Below are 13,869 nucleotides of genomic sequence, written 5' to 3' on the forward strand. Positions count from 1 at the left end.
CGGGGATCCCATCGGGAGTCAGGGGCGGGAATCTTCGTTCAACCGCTAAAACCAACGACTCAGGGAGCTCCGTGGTTGTCTCCGTAAACCACTTGTAACAGTCCACACGACACCTACAAGGGCTGGATAATGAGAAAATGGGAGTATACGAACTACAAAGCTGTAGAGTTTGGATGAGAAAGTCTCTGGCCGTGATCTGAGCTAATTCTTATGTGAATGCCAACGGAAAATGCCCAAACCGAAGGCTTCTGTTGTCTGAAATGTTTCCCCGGAATTCGGATTTTAACATCACAGTGGCGGGGTACGTACTCGGGCTACCTTTTTTGGACGTCATCCCAACCAGGCAGAGCCTGAGATCTTATCATTTTCACTATTGGACAGCACGCTTTAAAGACTTTTTCTTCAACTGAACACCACCTATCAACACACGGCATTCGGCCTTTCAGTACTTTAGGCCTCTACACAGGCTGACTGACATCTCCATGTCGACAGAAATCCATCATCTAGCAAATGGGCGAGTCTGGGACTACAACATCCGCCGAGGCGGACGGGTCAGAGGCTTCTAAGAAAGATGTGCCTCCCTTGGTAGAAATCGATCCCGCTGGTGAAATTGTCTTGGATGTAACCTTTGAGACTTCCGTCAGTACTCTCAACAAAACTCGCAAGGCTGAGCTTGCTGCCAGGAGAAAAGCTGGCACTCAGCCCCCTGATCGCTCGTCTTTGAAGTCAAAAGTCCGGGTGGCATATCGGGTCAATCTGGGAGCTTTGAAAAAACACTCAAAGTACTTTTCGAATCTCTTATCCAACTCTCAATTTAGGGAAGCCAAGCTTATCTCGGATATACATGAGAGGCTTGCCCAGCTTAAGATCAATGTCAATGAGGCAGATGTCGAGGACTTACCCTGGATTCCCATTACCGACGATGACGATGCAACCAAAGCGGCTGGTCGTGAAAAAGCCATGGAAGATATTCTGAATATCATACACCAGCGGCCAACAAGGACTTCACGTGGAACCATGTCATACGTAACCACGCTAGCAATCGTTGCTGATCGCTTCGATTGCGTGGCAGCTGTTGCTCGGGTTCTGAACACAGACCTCAAGTTTAAATGGCCGTTGACGTCAAACAAACCTCTGCGCAGTGACGATGGACGACCTACAGAGACAGAACAGGTCTTGCGCCAGAAGGTTCTGGTCGCGTGGCTATTGGGACAACCCATGCGCCTGCAACAGTCAACTCGAGAACTCATTATGCGAGGATCAAGTCTCTGGAGTGAGTTTTATGATACCGATGCTGATATGACTGCTGCATGGTGGAATCTGCCTGATGGCTTAGAGGGTAAGTAAACAATATGAGGCCCGAGGCGCAGATACAGTGCTAATTCTTCTCCAGAGGAGCTACGGCACAGGCGTGACCGTATCCTCAACACCGTCTCCTCTGTCCAACGGCATTTCCTCGCATTGTTCTCATCTCGAGAGAGACAGTGTAAACTCGGGTATGACTCGAGTGCGGCATGTGACTCTTACCAGCTTGGTCAAATGCTCAAATTCCTGGTGAACAAGAATTTACTCTTCCTCGTCGACTACAGCCCAGCGTCGTTGAACATGGTTCCTGACACTGCGATGATCGAGATTGAGGAGCTCCTTTCAACGCTTCAGCAGTGCCCAAGCTATCAAATTGACAAGCATCATACGAATTGCGGGTTACGAGTTCGACTGGAACCAATCCTGAGTTACATGCGGTCAATGCTCTCAGCGGGTGTCATCGCAATACCGTATGCCGATTGGAAAAAGAGGCCGACTGAAATATCGTGGCTAGCTCTGAGAGAACACACTGTCGGCGACAAAGATTATCACCCCAAAAAGTTTCAGTTTACACGTGCCATTGCCAACGATCAAAGGTTACGTTACGAAGGAGCACTTTATGTAGACAAAATGGCAAAGGCTATGTTCATGGCTGATGAATGGGATTGGACTCCTGAAAATTGATAATATAGAACAAGACTTGCTTGTTGTGTGTAATTGGATATAGACCAAGCTAGGCTCATAAAGTCGTTAGAAAGCTAAGTGAATTATACAATGAGCCATCTGCAGATGAGTCCTCGACTCTCTTCACATATATTCTTTTAGGCGGTAGTAGTCTTCTCTGTTGCTGTGTTCTTGGGAGTTGAGCTGGCGTGGCTCTCGGCATCATCAACAGCGTTGGCAGGAGCCTTAGCCTTTCCGAAAGGCAGTCTGCCATGTGTCTCCTTGAAACGCATGACGATGAAACCAATCATGACGCAAATCCAGTATAGGTTATAGGAGATGACAGAGCCATAAGTAGCGGAGTTTGTCCAGCCAAGAATGGCATTGAAGATACCCCAGCCGTTCTGAATAGCTTCGGTGGAGGCACAACACTAAAGACTTGTTAGAATATGGAAGGAAGGTTTGTCAGATCAAGACATACGTTGACGTGCCAGACACTCTGGTCAATATCATAGGAACCAGGCCCGTTTCCAAACTCATCAGCTTCACCACCAATGTACTCGTTCCACTTGGCCATCTCGAAACTCCAGACAGAGCGAGAAAAGAGACCGGCACCCACGAGGTACAAGAGGCAGGTCGAGAGAACGAGGAAGAGTTGAAGTTTGGTGCTCGCGCCACCCCTGAGTCCAGTTAGTCGCTGAAGGTCATCGCACTTGTATATGTAGCACTTACTTGTAAAGGAGATAGCCAACACAGCAACCGGCAAAGAGGCCGACAACAGTTGGGAGAGGAATGGACTTGGCTGAAGCAGAAAAGGACACACCAGCGACGAAGACGACGGCCTCAATACCTTCTCGAAGGACGGTGACAAAAGGCAAGACGAACATAGCGTACTTCTCAACGAACTGCTTGAACCATCCCTTGGAACCAGCTTTAATTGGTGATTCGAGAGCCTTTGCCAGCTTGACTCGCCACTTTGCCTGCATCTTTCCGATACGGAGCAGAGCTGCGCCCATGACGGAGATGATTAGGGATGCAAAGAGACAGAATGCACCTTCATAGTAGTACTCGTTCTTCTCCCATGAGTTCCTGCCAACGGTGTAGAAGACACCAATGACAGCGGCGGCGACAACTAAGCAGATGAAGAAACCAATGCCCGTTCCAAGCCAGACCTGTCACTCTAGTCAGTATCCATGGCAGGTGTAGGGGATATCTCTATTGATTTACCTGACGTCTCAGCTGTTTGTACACTTTGATGTCACCATTGGGACCGTCAAGGGTTTGCTTGAGGAAAGCAAGCAAGACAGAAACGATGATGACAGTCTCAAGAGTCTCTCGAAAGACAACAAGGAAGACGGGAACCGCAAAGACGTCTACAGCCATGTTGACAGTAGACAGTTGATATTATTGTGTTGTGCAGTTGAGTCACTTGAGAGAGCTGTGTTGGGCTCAAGATAAGAGAGGAGCTGTCTTGAGCTCAAGTATAAGGGGATACAGTCAAGTGAGAAATATGAGACTGTCAAGAAGAGGGTGTGGTAACGGAGATATTGGATTTGATGTTACACTTGGTTCGTTTTGGGATTGGAGCAGCTTGTGAACGATCCAGTCATCACAGGCTGCCGATCAGATAACTTTTTTACTCTTACGAGAAGAAAAAGCTAGAGCAGGGGATCAAAAGACACACGATCTGATTTAGTATCCGCATTACAACCTTGTAAGCTAAGCTTGTTGGCTAAGCGTATACTTAGACGAGTTGCACTTTTGAGATGCCGCAAGGATCAGCAGAGTAAAGCGCGGAATGCAAAAAAAAAAAACAAAAGAACATCGAGCACGAGGACCTGGTCGAGAATGAAACGCGAGCTACCGAGTACCGGAGCAATGGTCAGAAAGCAGCCCATGATCGGGCTTGTTTGGGTTGTTGGATGGTTGGTGGCTTGCTGCTGCTAAGGTTAGCTCGTCGACGCTCGGCAAGGAATTGCCGTAACGTGGGATGTTTCCTCATGGGGCGACCTTAATCAATCAATCAGATAATGCTGTGACTGCAGATTAAGGGTGTGAATGTCCTAGATTTCCCGCAACTGGGCTGTTTCTTATTTTGATGCTTAACGTTTAACTTGAAGTGACTTTGGGGCCCTCATTGTGCACGCACTTCTTCAAGCTGAACCACACAACTCGAAAGTCGGCTCCAAGACAATGGAAGAAGACTCATTGAAGAAGCTACATTGGTGGAAGCTTAGGACAGCTCCGTGTCTCATAGCACCCCACAATGTGACCTCGGATCCCAGTCGAGGGTCAAATGCCGATATGCTCGTGCTTGTATCGACTTGACATGGATAGCTGTGGTAGTTTTCGGAAAATCTGTATGTAGTCACCATATTCTGGAAAGTATGATGTGCAAGCCCTGGACTTTCAGACAAGGGAAAATGTGGAATCTCAACTGCATTCCCTCCGAAGCGGCGATGTTCCGTCGAGGTGGATGGTAGTGAGAGTTCAGCCGCACCCATGTAGCTGCATCAGGGCAAGCGGTTGAGGGTCGAGGGTGATATGACCTTCTGGTTCAAGATCAAAGTTATCATATCAAAAAGATCAGGAGATAATCATTATCTGATCCGAAGCAACCACAGGTGACAAAGGCAAGCTAAACGAGATAACAGAAAGGATTAGATTAGAGTTAGGGAGCGCCGCGGCTGAAAATTTCAGAGTTACATGGCTCGTCAAGATCTCGGGTTCGCTTGTGATGTTGAGGCTTTATTGGAGAGGCTTGTCAGACCACTCTTTGGTTGCTGGAACCATGGAATGGCTTCTCGACCGTTGAAGGGGCCCACTCATGATCGTCCAAGTCAAATCGAGACCGTGTGGCTGCGGTTTTCGGCTCTGGTATGCCGCTAGATGCTCCTTTTTCGCAGGGACTTGTTATTCTTTCGACATCGAGATACGTGATTAGAAGCCGTCACTCTGGGAATGTATTTTGCTTCTGATAGAAACTGGACGGACAGAGCCAAGAATCCTCGGTCTCGGGAGGATAGAACCGATCGCCAAGAGGCTGCAGCGCCTGTGATAGCTGTGGGTGACCCGGCTTGGCATAGGACAGGCAGGCTAAGGCTGGCTGGGCAGGGTCTACACTAGGTAGATAGGCTCTTTCGAAGCGAATCATATGTCAAGACGCTCTAGCGGCATTGAACGAGGAGAAACACGAGGAAGAGGTTGCGATTGATAAGATGAAGCTCAGAGTGGAGTCATCATTTAGCATCCCACTAATTGAAAGAGGAAAGGCGTAGAATCGAGCTAGTCTCCACTAGCCTTCTATCGTTAATGAGGTCCTCCACCTGAACCCTTCAACCTTGCACTTGGACGGTATTTCTCGATGGTTTCAAGCCTTGTCAAGCCACGATGGATCAACAGCTACTCATCTTGTATGTACATACAGAGTAGGCCGATCCCTGCTCGTCTAGAACGATCACATTCACGCTCTCTACCACTCTAGCTCGCTTCTTGCACATGCACACGCGCGCCGATTCCGCAGTTGTGGTTCAGCCCAAACCAAACCAAACCAAAGCCTTGACCCTCATCAGCTCATTCCAGCATTTTTTTATCAATCATCATGCGCCAGCTTCATTTCTGTGTGTCAACCACGTTTGGCGCCGCAGAATTGACTCGCTAGTCGGACATTCTTCCCGAATTATGTCCATCGTACCTATGCATGGATGGACTGAACTGCAAGGGTTGTTACCTTAGTAGATACCTAGACTAAACATTTCTGTAGCTGGATCATCTTTAGGCGATCCTTCACTTTGCTTCGACTACCTACTTTTCTGGTGTTGGTGCTACTCAAACTCTGACCAAGAACTGTGCATGCATCTTCTTTTCCCCATGTCCATATCGTAAATTGATCATCCCACCAACCCCCATCTTATACTCAATCTACTTCCGGTTTTATCCATCTAATCTATTCAATCTGTTTCCGTCCCAGTTCTTCTTTTGCCTCTTGACATCTGCTTCCCTCCAGTGTCTTGCAAGATCCCAAGCTCTTATACCTCCCTTGTTGGGCCTGTCCCTCTCCCCCTTCATCTTGTCTCTCATCCTCACCGTAGTATCTTGTATAATTCAAGCTGCTGAGGCTGAGACGACTTGGGCCCTCACACCTTCAAAATGCTTTTCAACTCTTTATCAGCGGAGGCAGCACTGCTTCTCGCCCTTCCTCACCTCGCTTCTGCAGCTACCAGAAAGTTTGATTTTGATATTGGCTGGGTCAGAGCTAATCCTGACAATGCTTTCGAGCGCCCAGTCATTGGCATCAATGGCAAGTGGCCAATCCCTACAATCGAGGTTGACATTGGTGATCGGGTCATCATCAATGCTCACAATAACCTGGGCAATCAATCAACTTCTCTGCATTTTCATGGTCTCTACATGAACGGCACTACTCATATGGATGGCCCTGCCGGCGTCAGTCAATGTCCAATTGTTCCTGGAACCAGCTTCACTTATAACTTCACTGTAAGGATGCTCAAGATCCCCTCTCTACCTCTCAAGATTCAATTAACATATCCACCACAGGTCGAGCAACCAGGTACCTATTGGTATCACAGTCACACTGCTGCTCAATACCCTGACGGTCTACGTGCTCCCTTCATTGTTCACGATAAAGATTTCCCCTACAAGGATAAGTACGATGAAGAGGTTATCTTTTCTCTTTCTGATTGGTATCATGACGAGATGCGATCCATGATTCCCAAGTTCATGAGCAAGGCCAACCCTTCAGGTGCAGAGCCCGTGCCCAACAATGCCTTGATGAACGAAACCACCAACTTCACCATGTCTGTCAAGCCCGAGACAACCTATCTGTTCCGTACCATCAACATAGGTGCCTTTGCTGGCCAGTATCTCTGGTTTGAGGGTCACAAGATGCGCATTGTCGAAGTCGATGGTATCTATACCGAAGAGGCTGAGGCAGAGATGATCTACATCTCGGCTGCTCAGCGTGTCAGCTTTTTGCTCACCACCAAAAAGGACACTTCCAAGAACTTCCCAATTGTCGCCAGCATGGATACCGTGAGCGCCGCTGGCCTAGTAATGATGGTGAAGCAAAAGCTGACAGTTTTCATGTAGACTCTTTTTGATGTCCTGCCCCCGGATCTGAACTACAATGCCACCGGCTGGCTCGTCTATGATGAAAAGGCCGACAAGCCAGACGCCGCTACTGTTGACGCTTTGGAACCTCACGATGACATGAAGCTTGTTCCATACGACAAGATGGGCATTCTTGGAAAGCCTGACCAGGAGTTTACTCTTGATGTCAAGATGGAAAACCTCAAGGATGGTGCCAACTACGCCTGGTTCAACAATATTACCTACGTCGAGGCCAAGGTTCCCACCCTGTATACCGCCCTCAGCGCAGGCAAGGACGCCGAAGACCCAAGTGTTTATGGCACTTACACACACTCCATGGTCCTGAAGAAGAACGAGATCGTACAAATTGTCGTGAACAATCTCGATTCTGGTCGTCACCCTTTCCATCTTCACGGACACGCATTCCAATCCATCTACCGTTCCGAAGAGGAGGCTGGTATTTGGGCCGATGCCAACGTTACTGAGGCTGATTTGCCCAAAACTCCTATGCGACGTGATACTCTTGTCATCTATCCCAACGGTAACATTGTTATGCGTTTCAAGGCCGACAATCCAGGTATGTTCCAAAAACTCATTTTCAAAAGAAATTCGCATGATTGACTCTTCTCAGGTGTTTGGTTGTTCCATTGCCACATTGAATGGCACGTAGTGTCTGGTCTCATTGCCACTTTCGTTGAAGACCCTCTTACTCTTCAAGAGACCATCCAGCTTCCTAAGAACCACCTGGATGCCTGTGCCGCTGCTGATATGCCTACCAAGGGGAATGCGGCTGCTAATACCGAGAACTTCCTTGATCTTACTGACGAGAATAGACCTGCCAAGGCTCTGCCTGCTGGGTAAGTCCCTCCACTCCCATTGCTTTTCGAGGCTGATGCACTGACACTTTGTGAAGATTTACTCCTCGTGGTATCGTCGCTCTTGTCTTCAGCTGTATCTGCGGTATCCTGGGTGTAGCCGTCGTGGCATGGTATGGATTTTCTGCATCGATCGACCCAACCAGTGCCGGCGCTCTCAGCGCTGGTATCGTTGATGGCAGTGACTCAGGCGACGGCAATCCTGCTCATAAGGGACCTCAAGAGACAGTTGTTTCCCCTTCAGGTGATGCGAGAAGTCACTGATACATGGGTTAGACGTCCATGTCTTCCTGGAGATCAGCGGCCATCCTTCCGAGGCTCTTCAAGTTTGATAATCTGTACTAGTGTTTGAATATACCATTTTGTTACTTGTTAGGTTCATTTTTAATAATGATATTTCGGGCATCCTTAAGGCTCTTCTGTGCAGAACTCCGGTCTAATCTGAAGATCCATTGCTCACAGTATATTCTGTTCTCAGGGGCTCGCATAATTGGAGTCGTCGACGAAAGTTTAGTCCTTAGAAGATCAAGACGTATGATTGAACAGCAAAGTCGGTCGCTTAGCCTATCCAGATTTGTCTGAGGGCCAGTGATTTGTATAAGCCTGTCTGATCAACGAATAAGTCAATGAGCTGCTCTCATTTCAGATGTCGCAACCGGTTTTCTTGTTCTTATGTGAGGCTCCTTAATGCCCTATCATCATATTCGTGGCTGAGTCTATCATATAGAGCTACTGTTGATATACAGATGGTGAAATGTACTCCTGTTGGGTAATAGTGGAAGAAGAGCTAGATTAACCGCAGTGCCAACCTAATCCAATTATATTATTCCTTCAGCACACTTAGCGAGAGCCTTCACTCAGTTAATGTTTATCTTATGATCCAACCGTGGCTATATGCTTCCTCAGACAGTCTGACAGAAGTCGATAGACTTTCCTGTGCACTACCAGATTATGCACTACATAAATATTCAGGTGATCGTGAGCTTAGGCGCTATCACGTACCATTGTGGTGGTAAACGGAATTAAGAACCACTGCATCATGATCATGACAAGTTCTTTTGTTACACCCCTTCATGTTTGTGCCTCCTATTGCATACAAATTCCGTTATCGCTCACCCATTCAGCAAAGACAGGGGTCCATAATCACACTCAATTTTCACGTGAGAATACAAAAAAATCTATTAAGTCGTTTTCAAGTCTTTTGAAGTCCACATCCTTTGACGATTTCAACCCCCCCGTCGCGAGCTATTCCTCACGTACGCATCTCGAGGATACGCAATCGTCTGATCAACATATCTCATCAGCATCAGCCACCCCATCATCGGCCAAGAGTCCTCAAGTGGGAAGAGAGAAACAAGAGAAACAAGAGAAACAAGAGAAAGGGGAGACAGACAACCCGCATTGCGCCGATGAGACACGACAGAGAGAAATGCACATCGAATTCAACACCTTTATTTCTCAAGGCTGAAACAGCCATTGTAATCATGTTTGCAGCACGACCAAAGAAGCGCATCAGACAATTCCGAAAGTCACAAGCTGATTTGCAACGGTGCGTGTGCCCCCAAATCATTCAGAACTCCGAGAATCGATAAACGAAAAGAAAAACAGCGGGAATTGCAATGATTTCAAGAAATAATTCCGAGTAAAAAGGAAAACAGGGAGGGGTATAGGTATGGTTCGGCTGAGGACGGTCATCGCATCAGGCTCGCGGTGCCATGGTCATTGATTGAGACGTTTACTGGTTAATCTTCTCGTTGACGGCAGTGGTGGTCTCGGCCTTCTTCTGATGCAGGAAAGAGCTCAACCAAGAGAGAGTCTCGTTGCTAACGACGAGGACGGTGGTAACGGCAGCTTTTCCGTGCGCGACGAGGCCACCTTGCTCGACCTTCTTGATCTCAGAGTTGTAGACCTGGAAGACGTGGTCCTTACCCTCAAGACCCTTCTGAATTGGGAAGAGGATGAGAGCGCGGGTATCTTGGTAGAGTTCATCGGTGGGCTTCTTGACGACGGGGAACTTCTCATCGATACGGTCGAGGGTCTTGTCGCCTAGGGAGTCGACCTTCTGGACATAGGGAGAGACATATTGGTAGGGCTTGGCGAAGTAGGGGACGACGGGAGCGGCGAAGGTCTGGTAAGCAGCGTCGGTGAGCTTGATGGAGCGCTGGCCGAATTCGTTGGACTTGAAGGTGTGGACGCCGTCGCTGATGACAGGGTAGTTGAGGAGATGCTGCAAAACAGGTTAGTTTGGGTCGCAAAGTTGTGAGTTATTCGACAATTACCTGGACGAAGGCAGAATACTGAGCAGCGCTCACGTCGCCATTAACTTGGTGAGACATGGTAGTTGTTTTAGGATTGCTCGCAAAGAATCGGTGCAAGTGGTGGAAGTTGCAAGGTTCAAGATAAAGTCAATTGCTTGTCGAAATCGTGATGACGTTCGATGACGAGTGGTAGATAAGCTTGGATTCGAGTCAGGAACGGCAATCTTCTTTTTTCAGAGGAGCTTCAGGTGGGATGTGATGGTGTAGGATAGATAGGTAGGTAAACAGATGGAAGAGAAGAAGGTGGGAAAGTGGGATGGTCGCAATTGAAGGGGACCTGCAGAGGCTAAAAGGGAACAGAACAAGATGGACGAGGAAGATGGGGAGAGCAGTAGGTAGTCCGTGTGTCTGTGTGTGCGTTACGTCTGAGGTCAGAGGAGGGAGATGAGGGAGATGATGTTGGTGGGACGCCACAGTATGGAAGCTCAAGTACTTACAGTTTTTGGTGTAAAAGAACTCGGAGGAAGAAGGGGAAATGAAGAGGAAAGGGCCTATCTAGGTTAATAAATGCGCTTTGGGTGAGCTGTAAGTGCTGGTCAGTAGGTGGTGCTTGGGTAGGGGGCTAGAAAATTCCGGAAAGTAACCCACCTTTACGATACAGCAAATATCAAGGTGCAGCTGTTTTTTGCCATCGCGAGGATTTTGGAGGAGTGAGTGTTAGGGAGCAATCAATTTGCATGTGCAAATGCGCAAACATGTGCTTGTACTAGACAAGGTATCTTTAGAGCTATTTTGGGCTGGGTGGATACTTGACGTACCTAGCTTGGACGGACGGACATGTAGGTTCTGCTAACTCATTATCTGAGTCTCCCTCTTTGTGTTACTGAATGAAGGAAGAGATTGAAGATTGATATCAATACATCTCCGCTGAGACTTAACCTGAGGTTATTCGAATGACACTTCAGCCGCATGCTCTTCAATTCTTTTAGCCCCCATCAAAGACCATCTACCTAGCAGCAGGTATCAGTCAGTATCAGTCAGTACAGTTACAGGCATTGGTGGGGTGCTGTTGGGCCTTTGTGACACCATCACAGTCAAAAGATAGGCAATCGTTCGACTCAGCCGCATGCCCTGTCTCTGGGTGTTCATTCCTCGTTTCATCTCTTTCCTCAACAGCCATTCGATCAAATGGCTCGCCCCAGGAAGACGGGAGCTCATGAATTAGGCACGTACCCCTGCTCCTGCTGCTCCCGGCGCGTAAGGTCATTAATGACAGTGTCGTCCCTGCAGGCAGGGCAGGGCAGGGCAGGAATGATCTCCATGACATGTGAAAGTGGCCCCTCTCCCCCACTCTCCAAGCAATAACGTTTCCCTTCCCTGACTGACTCCAAACATAACCAACACCAAACAAGATTATCAATTCGACTCAACTCTCCCCAACAAAAGAGCTTGAGCTATAGAAATCCCTCTTTCACTGATCACTGATCAAGGAGTGCATCTGTTGCAATTCTACATCGACGCCACGCATCCTTAGCGCCAATCAAACATGAATGAATGAGCTCTTGATACATACAATCAGTGTTCCTTATGGGTATTCCGAACGAAATGACATTCAAGTGAACGAGACTTATTACTTCGGAGACTTTGATCTCTCCACTGTCTACAGCCGGCTTATCAGCTTCTCCCGCGGGCTCGGACAATTGCCACATGAATTTCGTGAGTGGAAGCGTTGCCTCTCCTCGGAGATAATGGCCAATGGCCAATTCCGTGGAGTGCAATACCACGCAACGCAATGCAATAGAGGACCAGATACACCTCAATCTTCGTCATGGTGCGTTTCAACACGACGCTTTTCCAAGTCTGTGTTCCCTCGCATTGCGTCTGCAAGCGCTCGGTCCAAGGCCAATCCTCATCTGCACAGTCCGTACTCCGTATGTCTTATCTCGGGCTTCATGAAGCCTTAGCTATCCGTTCAACCTAGCAACAACAACCAGGCCGGATCAGCAATTCCTCCTCTCCCCTTTGCTAGGAACCAATCATCGCCTCATCAAGTCTCAGCCATGTGGCAGGCACTTAACTTGTCAGCTATTCCCCCCTAACCCTACTCGGTAACAGGGTAGCAGTCCGCGTATACATATGTGGGAAAGGTACTTTTTATTACTCTTGATGTAGCCGCCACGTGAAGCATTCGCATTGATAAGAGACCTCTCATTCTGCTGCCGACTTGGCGAGAGGCAATCCAGCTGCTGCCGCGGTTAAACCTCATATCAGACATGAGCTCGACTGCCGGCCTCGGATCTCAAGGGAAGGAAGAATAAATGTCGCTTCCAGAAAAGCGGCTCTGTCTCGTGACTACGAACTCGATTCCTTTTTCGACATTTGCTCCATAACTACGGAGTAGCCTCATCACGTTAACGGAATCGCTCTATTACCTTATCGACCGATCAACCAACAGCCCCAAGGGTCCCCTGCTACGTGGCATGCACCCTGTCAGGCTGTCACTGAAGTCGTCTATGGCCCATTTACAGCCACTTTCACATGTCAGGAAATTGCATGTTGAGTGATGACTGAGTGATGGGCGATGAATTCATCAATTTAGACGTTTGTGCCCCCTTGAAAGTCTCAAATCAAGCAGACGGATGCGCTTGCGTAACCCTGATCGGCAGTATATTCAACGGCTCATTGCGCATGCTCGGCAACGCATGGCAGCATTACAAAATCTCACGATCTTCGAGGGATCACCAGCGAACAACGCCAACATTCCTCTCCCTAGCGCACCCGTTCCTCTGCGCGAACTGTTGGTCGTCGCACAGGGTGGCCGGCCAAGCGTCAACACTTTGCATGATTTCTATATTTTTTTCTTCACGAATCTTTTTCGTCTTCTGCAGTGGGAATCTTTCTCTCAATCTTCACCACATCTGCGCCGCGTCATTTCAGCATATCGTGATCACGACAAGATGCATATTCTCTTGAAACGCCGTTTCTCTGCGTCTTTGGTGAGCGACTTATAAAGCCCCACGGCTAGGGCCACTCGTCCCCTCAATATCACATGTCGAAAACAAATCTACTTTTGGTTATCTATTGTGATCGTGGTAGCTCTGGCACGATAGCTTCCGTCAGTCAATGTGGGCCTCATCTACACCTAGCATCTGATTTTGGGCTAGTCGACAGCCCTACATAACTTGCATGTTCCCTTCCACTTCATGCTTGTGCTCATGCGTTGGAGATCCGCTTGCTTTGATTGATCTGACTTACAAGGGCTCTTCGGATCATCTTGGACCACATGCAAGACCCTAAAATTCGGCTTGTTTCCGATGATCATAGTTCATAGCCTTTTTTTTCTGGGCTCGGTTCCCTACATTATCGCGGCGCAAGCCATATTGCCAGGCTCGAAATATTCGACTCCAATTCTCAATGCCTGAAGATTCACGGATCTTCAGATTTGCAAGTATGACTGACTGATCTAATTTCGAAACTCACTTATCGCATTACCGGGGGTACTGTCAGGGTCGATATACCGATAGTGCTCTCATTTCACAAAGCAATACTGCTTTCACCATCATGGTCACCTGTTGTCTTACAACAGCTTGTTAACCCACATTCAGGACTTGCTTTGCGAATCACGTCGCTGAACGTCTTGAAGCTGAAGCCAAGCGGCG

General features: G+C 48.1%; 4 protein-coding genes across 4 annotated transcripts; 2 read left to right on the forward strand and 2 right to left on the reverse strand.

The window, feature by feature from the left end:
- Positions 1 to 510: 510 nt before the first annotated feature.
- On the forward strand, positions 511 to 1,989 carry J7337_006872 (uncharacterized protein; the record flags this gene model as incomplete). The annotated part of the gene is made up of 2 exons (XM_044824531.1): positions 511 to 1,339; positions 1,394 to 1,989. 2 exons carry the CDS (start codon positions 511 to 513, stop codon positions 1,987 to 1,989), a joined length of 1,425 nt encoding a protein of 474 aa, XP_044680188.1.
- A 137-nt stretch (positions 1,990 to 2,126) lies between these two features.
- Positions 2,127 to 3,351, reverse strand: J7337_006873 (uncharacterized protein; the record flags this gene model as incomplete). The annotated part of the gene is made up of 4 exons (XM_044824532.1): positions 2,127 to 2,399; positions 2,450 to 2,648; positions 2,701 to 3,140; positions 3,196 to 3,351. The coding sequence occupies 4 exons, from the start codon at positions 3,349 to 3,351 to the stop codon at positions 2,127 to 2,129; spliced, it is 1,068 nt and encodes a 355-aa protein (XP_044680189.1).
- Positions 3,352 to 6,117: 2,766 nt separating this feature from the next.
- FET3 (ferroxidase fet3) lies at positions 6,118 to 8,216 on the forward strand (the record flags this gene model as incomplete). The annotated part of the gene is made up of 4 exons (XM_044824533.1): positions 6,118 to 7,020; positions 7,078 to 7,654; positions 7,709 to 7,934; positions 7,991 to 8,216. The coding sequence occupies 4 exons, from the start codon at positions 6,118 to 6,120 to the stop codon at positions 8,214 to 8,216; spliced, it is 1,932 nt and encodes a 643-aa protein (XP_044680190.1).
- Positions 8,217 to 9,687: 1,471 nt separating this feature from the next.
- J7337_006875 (uncharacterized protein) lies at positions 9,688 to 10,288 on the reverse strand (the record flags this gene model as incomplete). The annotated part of the gene is made up of 2 exons (XM_044824534.1): positions 9,688 to 10,179; positions 10,232 to 10,288. 2 exons carry the CDS (start codon positions 10,286 to 10,288, stop codon positions 9,688 to 9,690), a joined length of 549 nt encoding a protein of 182 aa, XP_044680191.1.
- Between the last annotated feature and the right edge of the window lie 3,581 nt (positions 10,289 to 13,869).

Source organism: Fusarium musae, chromosome 5 (assembly GCF_019915245.1).
Source record: "Fusarium musae strain F31 chromosome 5, whole genome shotgun sequence".
Classification (NCBI taxonomy): domain Eukaryota; kingdom Fungi; phylum Ascomycota; class Sordariomycetes; order Hypocreales; family Nectriaceae; genus Fusarium; species Fusarium musae.